The sequence below is a fragment of the Gouania willdenowi genome, chromosome 16, assembly GCF_900634775.1.
Source record: "Gouania willdenowi chromosome 16, fGouWil2.1, whole genome shotgun sequence".
Classification (NCBI taxonomy): Eukaryota; Metazoa; Chordata; class Actinopteri; order Blenniiformes; family Gobiesocidae; genus Gouania; species Gouania willdenowi.
In genome coordinates this window covers 25,387,381-25,406,419 of record NC_041059.1, presented here as the reverse complement: position 1 = coordinate 25,406,419, position 19,039 = coordinate 25,387,381, and the positions used below count along the sequence as shown (strand labels likewise).

Here is a 19,039-nt window from a genome sequence, read left to right as displayed (position 1 = left end):
AAAAAAATAGTTGTCTTTGTCAAATTTTATTTGGCATTAGTCAGTAATTATGCACATTTACAGATATTGCACATGATCTGAGTGATAACACGTGTTATAAAAGCGATTAAGCACAATAGGTGTGCCTTCAGATTTTTACTTGTCCTTTGGTGTACCATGGGCACAAAAAGTTTGGGAACCACTGGTCTAAGGTAAGATGAATGTTTGAATACATGGAAGATTAGCAGACTCTAAAACATCCACTAGACCAGTGTTTTTCAACCTTGGGGTCGTGACCCCATGTGGAGTTGCCTGGAATTGAAATGCAGTCACCTGAAATGTCTAGTAATTGATGAAAAAAAATAATTACTGGTTAAAAGTATGTTTTTAAAATGTTTCAAATGTTTCAATTATAACTGTATAGTCCGAAAGGGTACAAGTTAGAAAAATACTTATTAAATCCGAAATTTTCACGGTTTCTTTTTAATTAGAGGATAAGACAATCAGGAAGGCTATCACTTTATTTCTTATTATTTTAGCTATTGTTTCATTTTCTTTAAATTTTATAGAAAATCCACCTTGTGTTTATAAATTTCATGTATATATATATATATATATATAATCATACACCAGATCTGAAACATTTAAAGATGGTTAATTTAATCCTAAAACTATTATAGGACTGTTACCAGGAGTGAATGGGCGTGCTGCTGGTTTTAACTGAGTAAACTGGTATTAGCTGAATGTCTATATACAGAAGATGGATGAGTGAGTAATTACAGTACAGGGTCATTGGGGTTTTAATTGTATTTTAAATGTAATCTGTAACGTTTGAATTAGATCAGGACCATGGACAGAGACTACTATGTTGTGATTGGCTAGGAGCGATGAGGAGCCTTTCTGACCTTCATCAAACACTTGAAAACACGGGCTATAGTATTTTATTTAAGATCTCGCGATATTACAGGCTTCAGCATGGTTGGTTGAAACTGCTGCGTCATCTGACTGAAAGGAGGAGGCGGGGCTTGCTGGAAAAAAAACGTTAATAGATTACTACTTTAAACAAACAAGTCAGACTAAGAATCAAAGGGATTCACTGGGGGGTTAAAGGGGCTTCTTTAAGGAGCACTTTAGTCTGTCTGTGGACGTCTGTAGTGAGAGCGGCTGGTCTGTATTAATGGTGGGATGGGGGGGGAGGAGGATGCTCTGCACACCCCGCTGATACAGGAGGAGGAGGAGGATAATCCAGGAGGCAGCAGCACCATTACACGGAACATCAGCGTTAATACGGAGCACAGCGTGGATGCTCAGTGTGAATGAGAGGAAAGGACCGCGTGCTCGCTCCTGTGCACACGCACGGCACCGGAAAAGGGAATTAAAACCTCATCCTATGTGTTATGCAACTTCCATCAACTGCTCTCCTTCTTCAGCTCCTCTGAGTATCCTCCGCTTCCATCCCAGTGCTGGACTTTAAGGGCTACTGGGATTACCGTGAGTGTGTGTGTGTGTGTGTGTGTGGTGGAGGGGGGGTAGGACCGTGCTGGACGGCGGAGGTTGGACGTAGGTTGGACGGAGAGGAAAGAAGAAGATGTCGGGCCAGACGCTGACGGACCGCATCGCTGCGGCCCAGTACAGCCTGACTGGGTCTGAGGTGTCCCGGGCTGTGTGCAAGGCCACCACCCACGAACAGACTGCCCCGAAGAAAAAGCACCTGGAGTGTAAGTACATCCATCCATCCATCCATCCATCCATCTATCTATGCATCCATGTGTTAGCTCCATCCATCCTCATCCTCATCTATTCTATTCTATTCTAGGCCATGATGGTTTCTCTCTCCCCCCCAAATCTTTTCCATTAGTGCCATCACACCTTCACTGATCACATCTCACTCCCCATTGTGCAGTCATATGTGCAACCCACCCCTCCCATAGATGAGCACCAGTCAGTGCTGGGTTCAGATGCTAAAGGTGGTCCTCTGCTGTTATATTTCATTGCATGAGCAGCTGCAATGTCACGAATGTCTCAGTGATTGAGAACCTGTAATCTGTGGAGGTGTCAGGAGTGGATGTATTACCTGGGGAATGAGTTGATTTCTTGAGCTTTGAAATGTTGGACAAATGGCCCAGTTTGAGGTTACAGGTTAGATTCCCTGGAGGAAAGACTTGTGTTCAAGAATAGAGGACAGGTGAAGGTTAGTATTGATTGGAATAGTTAAATCCATCCATCCTATCATTCCCACTGCTAGGCTAAGTGGTAGTAGTGTGATGTCACCCTCCTGGAGGACTGCTGTCCTGCAGGTTTTAGATGTCTCCCTGTTTCAACAAATTCAATTGTAGTTCTAAGCATGTACTCATGAGTGGAGATGAGGATGATGATGATTTTTGGTCTGGCCATTACACATTTCTTCTGCTATTAGTGCAGGTGTGTCAAACTGAGGGGCCAAATACTGACTGGGAATTTGGGGACATTCCATGGATTCATTTGAGTAGAATTTGGGAAAACTGAGAATTCTTTCAACAATTTGAGATTAAAAATATAAGAACTGGAAAAGTGAGCTCTGCTTTGGATGGGCTGAGATATCTACAACTGAATTAGTTAATCTACAAAATGTTAACATATTTTGATCTATCATTTTTACTTTCTCGAGTGGGCCAAATTTGATGATTTAAAGGGCCTGATTTGGCCCCCGGGCCTTGAGTTTGACACCTGTGGCTTGGGGAATATAAGACACTGCAGTGCAGATGTTTTTTGGACAATGAACATCAGTAGCAGTAACACAATTCTAAGACATTTCTGTCAGCTATGAGTCATCTGCCAGTACTGCAATGCTCTGCTACAGCCAAGAACTATTCTCTATTGTTTCTTCATGTTGGATTTCACTCACCCTGTGGTCATGTACATTGGATCATATGTGCGATATAGGGCTGGGTAACGGTATTATTGTGATATGGCGATAATCGATATATCGCAGGAAATTTCATCCACAATACATCACCATATCTGTGTCACTGAAGAAATTCAGAATGTATCTATGGCACTGAATCCATTTCACAGGAATTACAAAACATTGTCAATCAATTTCACATGAATGACAGCTGAGTAAAACAGAGTATATACTGCTCTTCTTAACACACACACACAGTAAATTTGTAAATATCCACTCCCCATTGTCATTGTCTCATTGTATTGTGTATGTACTGCATTATCATGTCTATATATATATAGTTTTTGTCATGTCTTGTATGTAAAACATAGAAAACCACAGGTTTGTCTCACAGGTTTAAAGTATAAGCAGGTTATTTTAGCACTCAGACTCTTTCACAAAACTGAATTTCTCTGAAATCTAGCAGAATGCAGTATTCTGTTATCATGGAAACAGGTGCTTGAGTGATAGCATACTATAGATCAATTGTTCCTAACCTTTTTGGTCTTGTGCATTCAGAAAGTCTTCCCAATACTGCTATACATGCTGCTAGTTTAGGTAGTTCAGGCTAGACTAAAATCTCAGCTCCATGTTAATGTAAGGTTTCCTTTTGCATGGTTCGTTTTACCTCACGTTGGTGTTTATACAGGAAGGTTTTTAAACCCCAGCTCAGCTGTTGGGTTTGACGATAGCTCTACCAAACGGTCATAAGATCATGACCATCAGATTGTGGGGTTTGGCATTGATTCTCAGAGCCATGTTTTTGTACTGGTTTAAAAATGTTAATGAGAAACACGAATAAACTCTGTAGGAATCAAATGAATGAGGTGTTACAATATTAAATGCACTTTAAATTAATGCAATTTTGATATCTGATGTTCATTGCTTATCTGTCATGTATTGCTTGGATATTGTAGACACCTTACATACTTTATATATCAGTTATATGTCGAAGTACTAACTAGGGAACAGTCATTTTAAGTTATTATTTTTTCTCTATATAAAATCTGTGGCCCACTCAAGATCAAATCATCAAACTGTTGCATTATTTGGCCCGTGTGTAAATATTACACTACGGTGTTGTATTCTGTCTTTTTGAATTTGACAAATTTACCCTTGCGTGAAATACTACCATTCATCCCCCATTACTTTTATAGTCAATTATTAGTTGCTCTTTATAATATACTAATAAATTGAATGCAATTTAGTTTAAACTGGCATTGTTCTTTGTTCTGTTCTGCAACCTGGATACTTGAAGCTATCCCAGCATGAGGAGGATGGAAGGCGGGGAATCCCCCAGGCTGTCCAGGTTAGCTAGGCTAAGCTAGCATAAATAATTTGAAGAGTAAGAGTGGAACTGGGGTATAGTATCTTCCTGTGAGGCAGTGATGCTACGTATCACATCACAGTTGGTTTCAAATACAATGTGTGAAATAAACTTGAATGAAGAACACCTAAAAGTCACCAGGCCGTCACTGCACAGAACATGTAGGCTTAGGCTACATGTCTTTGTTTGGCAGAAAGAAGGACAGTGAATGCTAGCTTTTGTTAGCCGTGCGTCCTCGGTCTAAAAATATCCCTCATGGATTGTTCCACTGTTGACTTTACATGTGTTGGTTTGATTCACCTCACATCCTGTGAAGCGAGATATAGATTTAGATTGAACTGGGTGCTGAGGTTGTCCATCACATTTCACAATGGAGGTCTATAGTATAAATAAACCCAGGCTTGTGTGTTCAAATGTGCTGTGATTTCCATCATTATCTTTAGAGACGGACAGATGGCAGCGTTACAGATCAACTAAACAGCAATAGCTGGAGTGTGTGCTCTGAGTGTGATGTACAGCAGGATATGAACAGTTCCAAATCCGCACTTTTTCAATCAAAGGAGGTGCAGCTGGGTTTCGAGTGTGTGAATGTGCTCAAGGTTTCAAGATGTAAGGAGTAGGGATGTAACGATTCACTCAACTCCCGATTTTCATATTGTATCACTGTGTGGGGCCAAGCTAATCAGTCCACTCAGAAAGGTGTGATCTCCCTGTACAAACAAGCTTTAAAAGTGCTTGATAAAAAGCCCATGATGTGGCACTATTGCAAAATTCAAGAGAAGCATAATCTTTTAAAGTTTTGAAAATTTTAAGAAGTACTCTTTTGTGAAATTTGTTTTTAAATGTGTCAACAACCTCGCTCCCGATATCGCTGCAGGGATGATTGAAAAATGTGCAGCTCACGGGATCGTCACAAGGGGCGCTGTCAGTGGAGACTTCAGACCAGCCAGATGCAGAAGAGCTTTTGGACAGACAGCGTTCGCAGTACAAGGGCCACAGATCTGGAACACTTTACCTGCTGATCTGAAAACTTTAACAGACCTGCATGAGTTTAAAAGTAAAGTTAAACAATGGCTCAAACTGACTCAAACTTGTGGACACAACAGACGTGTATAATATTTTATTGCCTTTTGTAATTTGTATTATTTGTAATGATTTATGTAAATGTATTTTTATGTCTTAGGGACCAGGTCTGCGAATTAGCTGTTAGCTATATGGTTTATGAATATGGCATCGGTTACTAGTAACATTGCTTCTTGTTCTGTCCCTATCAAATAAACATATAAATAAACAAAATACAATTCGATTCACGATACTGGGTTCACGATACGATTCTCTCACGATTTATTTTACAAAATGGGACTTTATTTTTTTGGGGGGAAAAACTAGAAAATACTGTACTATTTTCCTTTTATATTTAATTGTCAAAAGAATCCCTTGATAAACAATTCAAAACAATGCAATTTAACTAAAAATAAATCTTGAATGAAATAAATAAAGGAATAATACAAATGAAGAAGCCTATTAATTGAAATTTTGGTTCTATAGTAAACAATGCAAAACTACATAATAGTTCTTTTTCTTTTTAAAAGTGCAACTGAAAATGTATTTTGTGCCTTAACAATTAGACTTAAAAAAAAAAAAAAAACAGTCATTGCATTGTATTTACGTCAGATATTTGTTTGGACCAGCAGAGGGTGCTTGTAACTCAGTGGTCGGTTGGCATGCAGATATCCTTGCAGTGAAGAAGAGAAGCTATGCCAGCAGACAGAGCTAATAGAAAAACGTGACTTTTACAGATATTCACGTAATATTACAGATATGCTTTCGGTGCTAAAGGGGTAAAGAATCATTTATGAACATGTTTAAGAGTAGAAGGCGGCCAGAAAGAGAGTAGTAGCAGATTCCGCATGCCGCCTACACTTTTAGAGGAGGAGGATAAATATATATATATATATATATATATATATATATATATATAAGTACTGCGATTCAATTTTCAGAGCATCGACGTGAACCGTGATACGTATGAATCGATTTTTAACTACCTTACGAATAATCGTTACATCCCTAGTAAGGAGTGTCTCTTTCAATGAATGCTATTCCACAGACTTTACGTGTACTGCAAGTTTCTAAACTACATGTTGAAGCCAATAGGAGAAAATGTAAAAGCTTGTAAGAGTTTAGATCAGCGATGAATAAACTTGGTCCTGGAGGGCTTCAATCCTGCAGGGTGTGGGAGTCTCCCTGCTCCATAACAATGGAATGATCTAGCTCTGTAGAAACACTGCTAATACCACTACTAATAATATAGGCCCTTTGATTTGCCATAATTGCTGGAAAACAGATGGAAAAAACTGAATTAATGTTCCATTAATTTGACAAAAAAAAATGCCAATCTGAACTACATCTTTTTTTTCTAACCTAATCTTTGCCTGTTTTAGAATAGACTCACCTGTCTCAATTAAACTACATTGTATCAGCATCAAGATAATCATTTAGGGGCACATTGGGGGCTGTATGTCCTTAATTTCTTTGCTTGAATGTTTTTGGTACCTAAAAAACGTCACTTTTTTATTTCGTTGTAAAGTGCTGCATAAACAAGATCTATTTATTATCATTGGGAATATGTAAGAATACAGTAGTGTCAGTGTGGATCTTTTAATGCTGATATTTCAAATGACCTGGACATCAGTCAATTTATTTCCTCCATCACCTCAAAAAGATGACTAGATTTATTAAAGGGGCAGTATTGTGAAAAAAAATCACTTTATAATGGTTTTGCTACAGTGATATATAGGGATGTAGCGATTCACTCAACTCCCGATACGATTCGATTCACGATACTGGGTTCACGATACGATTCTCTCACGATTTATTTTACAAAATGGGACTAGACAAAAAATTTTATTGGGAAAAAAACTAGAAAATACTGTACTATTTTCATTTTATTTTTCATTGTCAAAAGAATTCCTTGATAAACAATTCAAAACAATGCAATTTAACTAAAAATAAATCTTGAATGAAATAAATAAAGGAATAATACAAATGAAAATGAAGCATATTAATTTAAATTCTGGTTCTATAATAAACAATGCAAAACTGCATAATAGTTCTTTTTCTTTTAAAAGTGCAACTGAAAATGTATTTTGTGCCTTAACAATTGGACTTGGAAAAAAAAACGTGATTACACTGATTTACGTCATATTTGTTTGGACCAGCAGAGGGCGCTGGTAACACAGTGGTCGGTTGACATGCAGATATCTTGCAGTGAAGAAGAGAAGCTATGCTAGCAGACAGAACTAATAGAAAAACGTGACTTTTACAGATATTCAAGTAATATTACAGATATTCTTTCGGTGCTAAAGGGGTAATGAATCATTTATTAACATATTTAAGAGTAGAAGGCAGCCAGAAAGAAAGTATTAGCAGACTCCGCCCGCCGCCTACACTTGTGGATAGCGCCCTCTGCTGGTTAAAAAAAGTACTGCAATTCAATTTTCAGAAAATTGATATCAACCGTGATACCTATGAATCGATTTTTAACTGCCTTACGATTAATTGTTACATCCCTAGTGATATACATCTCTTTAGCCTCATTCAGAGGGTCAAAGTTGAGAAAGTTCCGTTTCCTCCTTCCCTTTTTATTCAACATTTTTTTCGCTACTTGACGTCACCTAGCGGAAACTCCTCCTCCTGACAATCCTGGGAATTCAGGTTTTTTTTTTTTTTCACGTACCGACCGAATTCCTTCGGTACTACTTGATACAGATTCACAGAAAATCAAACGGTACCATGTTTTGGGACCTAAACGCAGCTTTGTGACTGTCATGGAGTGGAAGAGTTGAAGAATTTTCACGCAGGACCTGAACATAACATTTGTTATCAGAGAGTGAGTGAGTGAGTGAGTGAGTGAGTGAGTGAGTGAGTGAGTGAGTGTGTGTGTGTGTGTGTGTGTGTGTGTGTGTGTGTGTGTGTGTGTGTGTGTGTGTGTGTGTGTGTGTGTGTGTGTGTGCGTGCGTGCGTGTGTGTGCGCGTGTGCGTGCGTGTGTGTGTGTGTGTGGCCCTTTAACTGCAAATGAATGCGCTGGTCACTCAACCAGTGTGCGGAGTGAGGAAGCATGTGACCGGAGCAGATTGATGATAAGCTGTATGCCGTTTTTGTCAGGGTTAGGTGTAGACCCAAATGCGGAGAGCGATGGAGGATGTAGGCAGTTGTAACGTTGGTAGTAGTCCATTTTTTTAAATCATGAAACCAAAAATCCAAAAAGACACAAGGAAGCACAGCGAAAACTGGGCAGCAGGACACGAGGAGGGTTGACAATACACAATGATCCAGCAATTGTGCTGTCCAAGCACTCAGCTAAATAGTGAGGGAAGCTTGATTGGGAACGGGCCACACCTGGGTGGAAAACATGAGGTAGCTTCAGAAATCAAGCACACAGACATCACTGGGGGTGGAGCCACAAGCAGGAATACCTGCAACACAAAGACAAGGGTTAAACACACACAGGAGGCCAGACTCAAACAGAATAAACAAAGACACAGAATAAATGAAAGAGGACCACAATGGCTAAATAACAAAACAGTTTTTCAATGATTGGCAAAATAAACGTTGCAGCTTTTGAATTAAACCGAAGTCCCATGTCATATTCCATGACTGCTGTGGAGCAACTACAAGAGAGTTGGAGATGAAGCTTCACAGACAGACCACACTGGAACTACGTGAAGCCTGCATTAGCATTAGCATATTTCCTGACTGTGGCGTCGCAAAACCTTGTCCATATTCACAGGTGCACAGCGGGGTGGGGCGCATACACACGCGCTTTTGTGCCCACCACCGCCCTGAAACGGACAGAAGTGTCTGGTATGAAAGCGAAAGTAAATGGGAGCACATCGCTCCGCTCTATAGCTAGGACTCTCTCTTTTAACAAAAGACTCTCTCTTTTAACATGCATTATAAACAAATAAACAAAACAAATGCGCACACACATACAAACCCACACACAGACACTAACAGCAGATGCTGCCCCCGCTTTCAGAGCCAATAGACTGGGGAAGAAGTCCAGTGCTCAGCCGCTTTCACTCCAACTGATCAACATTTTTACCGTAGGTTTTCATCTCGCAAATGCGAGTGAAATACAATTCTTCTGTGTAAATGAGACGAATAAAACAATGCAATGGGATCATCTACAATAAGTCTCATCACGAGTCTTCAGGACAATGATGTCATTGATCGGATTGGCAAATTAAGACATTACAGCCGATCACATTAATTGCATAAAATGCAAAATATCGGCTGATCCGATATTGCCGATCAGATCTGTGTAAACCCTTGTGTGCGTGCGTGTGTGCGCATGTGTTACACATTTACCAAGTCCCTAATAATGTTTCTACACATGCATTTCAGGTGTACAGAATCTGACAGAAGGCTCCATGTCCTAGCATTGTTAATCCCACCACCTTCATGAATCTGAGATCTTTACAGCATTAAAATGCAAAGCTTGGAAGTCAAAACTTAAACACTCCCAATTTCCTGTTTAGAAGAACAACTGATGTTTTTGAATGCCGCGGCTCTGAGCATGGGTTTGTTCATGCTCTTGGTGCCTGCAGCTAGTCTAACAGGATATGAATGCCTGCCAAATGAAGAGGGCTGTGTTATCAAAGACAGACTCAACAGCTCCTGCTGCTCCATCTTTATCTACTGATGCTGCTCATTTTTCCCTAGACATCTTCACCCAAGCACAGCTAGGATGAAGATGGCTTTGCAGCTGCAATATTATCACCTCCTCTGGTAACCCTTTCCCTCCAATTAACAGTTTATTTGTAACTCAGAGATGTGAATATGTCTCAAGTGAGTTAAGCATAAGATTGCCAGTCCTGTCACCACCACATAGTGTTGTTACCACAACGTGAGTCATCGTCGTGTTGCCACGTCTGAGACGCATTGGCTTCGAGCTTGTTTTAAATATTACACAGGGTGGCAAAATTATGATCACAGAGCAGTTACCCACACAGACACTTTTAAACCCAGTATTTACTTTATTATTTCTTCTAATATTAATGACGATTTCACAAGGGGGCAAAGCCACCATTATGATAGCATTATAATAACTTGCCTTTAGCCGACATATGGCTTGGACAAGCTGGCATCAGCACTCAGCAGGAATTCTAGGGAGATTAAAGGAAATCGACAGTCAATTAAGTAAATTAGAGAAGAAAAAAAAAGATGGTATTCTATCTGTTTATTTGCCATGATTTAAGACATTTGTTGCCATGTACACTGCACATAGATACAGTGGATTACAGCATTTCATCAAACTCGCATAAATAATGTCAATTTTGTAAAGAATTGATTACTAGTTGTTGCTAAAAAGAGTTATTGTTATATATAAACTAAAGATGGGGCATTATATTATATCGCGGTGCTAAAACTGCATAAGATATATCATCGATGGTACAAGTGGTATCACGAGAGGGGGGGTCAAATGAAAAAAATCCACATGATCTACTACAGGGGTCACCAACATGGTGCCCGTGGGCACCAGGTAGCCTGCATGGACCATGTGAGGGGCCCTCAGGAGCTAGTCACCAATGAGCTCCATCTAAAATTTGATTTACTTTCCAGGATTCAAACTCACAAATATAAATGATCTGAGATGTAGTTACTACTTAGTAAAGTTAAAAACTGCAGATAAAGTGATCTTTAAAAGTTGATTTTCACTGAAACATTGTAACAAATGTTTTTAAGTGTTGCGGATCTGGTGTATAGTTGTAGGTGGATTTTCTACAAATTTTTAGGTGGATTTTCTATAAATTTTTATGAAAATGAAACAATTGCATACATTCGGAGAAATAAAGTGTCAACATTTCCTACCTTTTAAGTTACTGCTAGCCTTCCTTGTTATTTTACTCTCTATTGAAAGTGAAACTGTAAAAATATAGTATTTAAGAAGTGCTTTTCTAATTGGTAGCCCTTGGGACCATGCAGTACCTATGAAGTAGCTCACAGTTTCAGAAAGGTTGGTGACCCCTGATCTACTACATACCAGATTGTTGTGGTTTGTTTTTATTTTTTATGTCGCCATTGATTTTAAAGGTCATACCTGTATGTCCATAGTTAAAGTCAAATAAAACTATGGTTATGTTTTTTGCATTTTTTTCTCTTTTAAAATATTGTATCATTTACCAGAGCCCATTATCGAATCGTATCGTGAACTTAGTGTATCATCCCACCCCAATATTAACAAATCTGTTCCTGTTCCTGCCTTTGGATCCTGCCAGTTTAATGCCAGTTGCAAGAAATTGTATGTGAAGCCTTTGGAACTGTCTGAATTTCCTGCATAACTGGGTCATAAAATTTGATCTGATTCTCATTTCAGTCACAACAACGGACAAACACGGTCTTTTTAAACAAAAAACTTCACAAACAGTTAAATGCTTTAATGTTTATTTAAATTTTTTTATTGAAAACAACATGTAAACGGGTTGGATCACCCTTTCCTTTGTTGAGCTTTACTTGGTGGAAAGGTGTTCTTAAGTTCTTCTGCAAAATGTAGTAATTGAATGTATGTGCCAACTTTTGCTCATAATCTTGATAAAAAAATATTGTGCTATGTAATCGACAGGGCTGCGGGGGACTTCATGCAAAATGAGATGAAAATAGCTACAGTATACTGTGTGACACAAATTAAACACTCACTATAGCAATGGCATTTGTACCGTCGAGCAAGTTGTAGCAAACAGACATGTCATATTTCTTGTGACGTAATCTTGTGTTATTTCAGTGTAACCCTCCTGGCTTCTGTAAGTCATCTGAAGCATATTAATATAAAGTTAGTAACGCAGTAGTTGACTGGATTGTTCCTATTTATAATGTTTGGAAGGCGCAATTAAAGGCATCTAAATAGGGAAAGATGATAAAACGGAAAGGAAACAAAAATAGGGCATACTCTGAATTGGTAATTTATGGTTTCATCTTTCCAAAAACTATTTTGCTAGTCATATTGTGGAACATCAGGGTGCTCTTTTTAAAACTTTAAACCTGAAAGATCTGTGGGGTTTTTTGGACAGTAGTTGCTTCACCATGCTAAGGGCTGGGATACACTGTGCGATTTTTTTCAATCGTTGCACTCAGCTCCAGCTCAAACTGTGCGACTCAGACGCAAAGCACGAATGTGCACAGCTCACGATTCATGTTCTCACACTGTACGGACCGACACTCTGACACGATCTGACTGCTCACACTGTACGTCCATACATGACACTTCGGGGTCTTGTTTCCGCAAATGCAACGTACAAACTCGAAGAAGAAGAAGAAGAAGAAGAAGAAGAAGAAGAAGACTGAAGCGTCGCCATTAAACCAGACGAAGAAGAAAAAACCGGAAGTGGAGAGACACTTGCAAATCTCAGCAAAAAGAGCTGTAAAAAAGAAAAGACGGCAATGTGATGGACCAGGAGCTGGCTGGACAGATGTGGGCAGTACAGTCCGTCAATTTTACAGCGGTCCGAAGGTGTGAGCGCATGCGCAGTGTGAGCGTTTATGGTAAGCCGGTCCGTGGACTGCTTCAACTATGCAATACCCTCACAAGGAGCGACTTGATTTCAAACATGTTTGAAATCCTTACGACCCTACGATTGCTGATCGGGAGCTGGTCGTGAGGTGTTAATCGCTTCTCGTGACCCCATGTATACTACACAATGTATGACACACGATCTAGCAGAGACTCGCACGATCCCACAATATAGTTGCACGAGTCGAAAATCGGCTCAAAATGGGCCAAAGTACCCCACTGCAGAATCAAACCCTGGACTTCAGTCTGTGAGGCAGAAACACTACTAATCCCTTAACTCTGTAAAACGACTTTGAGTGTCCAAAAAAGCGCTATATAAAATTGATGCATTATTATTATTATTATTTACTACATCACTGTGCTGCCTGTCTGAAAAAACAAAAAACAAATATACAGTATTTATTTAACTTTTTATTAGGGATAAACTGATATGGATTTTTTTTTAGGGCCAATACCGAATTTTTTTCCCATCTGCCTTAACCGTTGACCGATACAGACTGCCGATTGTCTTGAGCCGATACTACTTTTGCTCCCTCAATTTACATTGCTTTAGTTACACACTTTAGCTGGACTAAAATTGGACTTGCTAAGCAGTACAACTGTTTGTTTTTTCCCCTTCCCAATGCCACTCATATCCAACTTGTAACGAGTATATCTGGTGATGCTGATTTGTCTCCTCTCAGGTCCTTTTCCCCACTTTAGAATTGTATCCTACTCCTACGAAATCCTTCCTCCCACTCTTTCCTTGCTCCTTCCTCTCTCCTGCAGTCTGATGGTTAGATCTGTGAGTGTAGATTTGTAAAAGCTGCCTGTTTAGAGTACTCACTACTCAGTATGTATCAGAGGAGTGCTCAACTGCTCGCACAGCAGGGCTATTTGAAACCAAGAAATTCTTCCTAATGGCCGCGTTTGTGGGAGGCGGATAGTCGTATACACAGTGTGTGTCCCCCGTTAATGAGCCGGGGTCAAAGGAACCTCTCTATAAAGCTGCTATCACGTGGGTATCTGTACGCTGGATCTGAGTAAGCCTTTTAAACTGATTAACCTTAACATCTTTGGTACCTCCCTCCTCTTACTGATGTTTTCTTTAGGTTGCAGCACCATTGATTGTGTTTGCTCTAACAATGCGGCCCCAGCTTGAAAGTCATGGGTGTAATTCAGCTTAGTTCTAACTTTTAGAGTTGATATTTGGGTGGCAGCCTGGATAAAGCGATTTTAACCCAAAAACATTAACATTAGGATCAAATATAGAAGTATAAGTAGCTTGCGAGTCAACTGTAGTAGTGTTTCCAGCAGCGCAAACATTAAAGTTGCTTGTCTGAGCCCTGTCTACACATGAATAATTCAAAGTGACTCACATTTCCTGCTGCTGTATTACTCTGTGGCTGCTGAGTTCTGCACCAGGATGCAACCCATCACAAAAACAAAACAAAACCGTTGAATTAGATTTAAAAAGTTTGTCACACTTTAGAAAGTTAGGAACAGTGTTCATTTTGTCGAATAAACATTTTCTTTATAGTTTTCGTTGTCATTCTTTTAAGTGAAAATAACTAGACTATGACAAATTAAAAAACATATCTGCTAACAAACACTATAATGAAATCTTTTTATATATTTTTGGGAACAAATCCAATCAGAACTCATGTGATCATGTGGTCTTACGCATTGATCTCATCAAATCTGTGTGTGTATATTATTTATAAACATTAATACCATTCCATATCAGGTTGATCAATAATAATTGAAGCTTTAAAAATGAGGCGTTTGATGTTACAGCCTTCTCGTTTAAATACTGTAATTTATGAGTTCTTAAACATTACATACATGGTTTTTGCAATTGGCTGTTGCTACACTATATAATCAAAAGTATTAGATTTGTGTCTTTTTTTTTAGTTGTTATTGAGGTGAGAAAGACAAACCCCCTCGTGCAGCTACAAACAAATCAGTTATCCTTAACATGCTAAATAATCTACATTAATAAATAATCAGATTTTTTTGGCATTAGTTGGTCAAAGCAGCAGTTGTTTTAGCAGCTGTGAGAAAGAGATCATTTAATTTAGTAGTTAAGAAGTGGATTGATATTTAACAGCACTGTGTACAACCCCCTGTGCAGAGGAATGCAAATATTGGGGGCTGCAGTGATTGATTAATTAATATTTCAACTATTTTAACAAATATTCAGGGTTTTTTTTTTTTTTTTATTATGGCAAATGGTTGAATTTCTTCTTATTATTTTATCCAATTGATCCAAACTGTTCATTGTGCTCTTGCCTGGAACTTTACTTTATCACCTGTTATCAACTAATTTAGCAGCAGCCTATAGTAGCTTTTGAAAGTGCTCGTACCTCTTGAACTTTCCAACACTTTGTCAAATTACAACCACAAATCATAATGTATTTTAATGGGATTTTATGTGATAAAGATAAACAAACACAAAATGCTGCGTGATAGTATTGTTGGAAAAAAAATACAACTAGAGGGTTTCATTTGTTTTGGTCTTTTTTTAGGAAAAAATGTTAGAATTGCAGCTTGGAAAAGTGGTTTTGCACCCTTTACATTGATCCTAAAGCAAATCCACCAACCAATTCATTAGAGAACATTTGATAAAAAATGGCATTATGAACACGGAAAACATATCAGGGATAGAGATGGGGAAGTCTAAAGCAGCATTCATGTATTAAAAAAAGAAAGTCGATTCGTACGGTTGCCGTGCGGACAACCCCCGGTGCTATTGGTATGGTTACCGAAGTACACATTCGTAGTGTCTTTGGGTTAGGATTCGGTTTGGGCTTAGGGTTAGGTTGTACCCCTATATCGCAGCAAATTTTAGGGTTAGGTTTGGGGTTAGGGTTAGGTTTAGTCTTAGTCATGAGACCTAAACTGGCCAATGACTGACCTATCACATGACCTAAACTGGCCAACAAGGAGTTCTGCGTACGGATAGAATGTCGGTATATTGATACGGCAATCGTACAGATTTCCACTGTCTTAAAAAAATCTCCCAAGCTTTGAACATCCATCCTTCCATTTTCTGCCTGCAACCCTGTTCAAAAATGCCTCTTGATGCACTAAACATATCCCGAAAGACTTTCAGCTGTGATTGCAGCTAAAAGTGGACCTAATAACTCACATTCACATTAGGGTTGTAATGAGACAAAATGAAGAAACGTAAAAACAGTTTGTTCATGGGTTCCTGCACGTCTTTGTCCTGCATGCAAAATACTTTCTGAACAGCTTATGGTTGCTCATAGAGTTAGACCGGTTGACTAGTTAATTTCCTCCTACATATACAAATATCTTGTACAGCAAGTTGGTTTTTTTTCTTCTCAGAAAAGATCCTGAAAAACTAACTAACATGTGCTAATTAGTCTCAAAAGCATACGTTAACTTTAAAAAAAGAAACAGGTCCACATGACTTTTAATTTTTTTGTTTAGACTGTTTGGTAAATGTGAGAGTGGCAAAATATAAAACAACTTTTATTGCACATGACTTTAATTACCTCAGCCTCAGTATATCAATATATTGCAAGTAATATGTCCACAGCTTCCAGAATCCTGGCTAAGATTACAGTGACCTATTAGTTCCTGGATGAATTGAATTGAATGGAATCAAGAATGAACGAATATCATAAGGTGCTATTCATGCAGAACTTGATTTTGTTTCAAACCTGGAGGACATGTTGTAATTCCTTGGTCAGAAAGTTATTTTTCTTTTCCTATTATGATGGATTGTTATAACCACTTAGAGAGAGCCACTAAAAACCAGTCCAGAAAGTGAAGGAAAGGTAAATCAAGATGTTTTGGAACAAAACACAATGGAACAGAATATTAGTGTAATTCTTTAGCCTTGATCAATTTAAAGCTGCAGTATGTACATTTTTTTTTTTTTTTTTTTTTTTTTTTTTTTTTTTTTTTGCATCATTTGGTCAAAAATCCATAATCATCTTTGAGCATATTGTAAACCAAAGTGTTCTGAGTGGACAGTGAATCTGTGCTTCTTTTTCTGGCTCTGTAAATGAGCTTTAGAAATACAGGAGTTGGACGCTGGACTTCAGCCAATCAGAGATCTTTCTACCAGCATGGCGATCCATGAGCGGGTTTGGGTGTTACTATTGACTGCTCGAGCAGCTCGTCAAATGTCTTTGCGTATTCACGATCTGAGAGTAGGGAAAGTGCAATACCAGATAGTCCAGCAGAAGTATTTAAGGCACAGGGCTTTACATTCAAATCTGGTTGGCTGGTAACTTTAAGAATCTACTAAAGTTAAAGCCCTGCTAAGGCGGCTTTTGGCACAGCGGTTACACGGTGTGTGTGACGGGCTGTGCGCCGTCCGCTTTCAGTCCGTGCTCAGTACGCCCCACATACCGAGTCAGAGAGAGATGGTAATAACAGACTGGATGAATACTTATAAACCTAAGAGAAACATCATTCAAGGTGAAGAGAACAGACGCAATTTATTTGCAGTGTGGCTGTGGAGAGTGTGTCTACTGTGATCAGCTGGGAATCAGGAGGCAGAGGAATGACCTCACAGCAGCGAGTGATACGTGCTTTAATGTCTCTAAAACATCAGAATGCTTTCCAATAACACCAGATAAAGTCCCTACATTCGTCACTAGTCTCTATGGAGGAAACAGCGTGCGTGTTGGCGCAAGCGTTCACAAGAAGACCAGTAAGTTTCGTTCAGGAGGGGAGGGGGCAAGCGTGGAGCTCTTACAGTTCTACATACTGCAGCTTTAAAACATTTTAAATAAAGAAACATTTTCTTTTCTGCTTAGTCTCTCATGTTTATGTACCATCATGGTTTCACCCTAATGTGAAACACAGGGATTCATAATAATCTGTAGTGGTGACAGAAGCCTGATATTAGCAGAGATATCCCCTATTTCAGTTTAATTGTTATATACATATTAGATTATGTATGTTTATGTTTGGCTTTTTTGTAAATATGTTTGTAAATCTGTGAAAGGTGCTGTACCAATACCAACAGTGAATCATTTTTTAGTTGGAGCTGCACTAGTGCTACATCCTATCATTACAATTGTTATTGATGCTTTCTGTTACTGCGTTTAGTAAAGGATGGAGGTCACCTCCATCCTCCGCTGATTCTGGACCTCTTTTCCTTTTGCTGCCACATCACATTGGTGCTGTGCTACAGTGAGTAAGCAGTGCATTCGGGTGTTTTTTCTCTCCTTCCTTTTCCCCCTGTATGTGGCTTGAGGGTCAGGAGAACTATAAATAAATACTGTGCTTTCATGGTCCATTCATGTGTGGCTCCACAAGGCATCACTCCTCTCACGCTCCTATGCAGATAGAGCGCCGACTGCATAAAGCGCTCCTCGTGTTTATTAATTACAGTATCTGTTCAATATTGAACCACAGAGACACAAATAACACTGAAGCATCAAGTATTTAAATGGCTTTAAAAAGCACTGCTAGGGTTTATTACTTACTTACACCTGAATGTAGTCATATGACCCCTGCTAGTTTGCTACTGGGAACATGATCCTAAACAGAATTTCTTTGAATCCCCGAAGCCACAGCAAACACGAAAGCCTGTTGCCATGGAAACCTCCTTGGCATGTCCCCAGTGTATTTGTGAAAACACAGCTGCTATGGTATCATTTGCTGCTTATGAGGTTCTAGTGGAAATCTGACTCCTGTCAGTCGTGTGTGTTTTTGGGCTTGGCCGGTGCATCAGGGAAACCTAATCGAGATCATGGTTGCAGTTATCTGACGCTGTATAGGGCAGCATATAGAGACCTTTATCCATCACTTACACTATACCAGGTACAGTGAGACACATAATCGTTTGAGGATGAGCCCCAACAAAGGGCTGGGCGATTAAAACTCCTATCTCCTTATTTTTTCTCAAAATGGCTTTATACCACATAAACCTCAGTATTTTTTTACCTCAATAAAATCTTACTTGAAAGACAATTCTATATTTAAATTTACTGACGTAAGGGACACCATGTGTAACTTGTTTAGGGGAAGGTCTGGGTCAGGACGCACTAAATCATCTAACTGTGCTTTCCATGTTGTTCTGAGAAGTAGTGAAAGCAGCGAAGTATTTTGATACAGAATAAATCAATCGTTATTGGCGACATTGTAATTTTCTATATTTATATTTTATATTCTATATATACAGTATATTAGTATAGTTGAATTTACACAAATATGCATATTTTCTCTGTCTTTACTTTCTCCTGCAGACCAAATTGGATGCTCTAAAGTGCT

At 38.9% G+C, this 19,039-nt stretch overlaps 1 protein-coding gene across 15 annotated transcripts in view; it reads left to right on the top strand.

The window, feature by feature from the left end:
• The first annotated feature begins 1,018 nt into the window (after positions 1 to 1,018).
• Positions 1,019 to 19,039, top strand: part of snap91a (synaptosome associated protein 91a) — a 63,591-nt gene continuing 45,570 nt past the window's right edge. For all 15 annotated transcript variants that reach the window (XR_003675762.1, XM_028470273.1, XM_028470272.1 and 12 more), the window contains exon 1: positions 1,019 to 1,697. Coding sequence is in view for 14 of the 15 variants with exons in the window: in XM_028470273.1 (XP_028326074.1) it covers positions 1,568 to 1,697 (130 nt within the window). In the remaining variant the exon portion in view is untranslated. The remainder of the gene's footprint in view (positions 1,698 to 19,039) is intronic.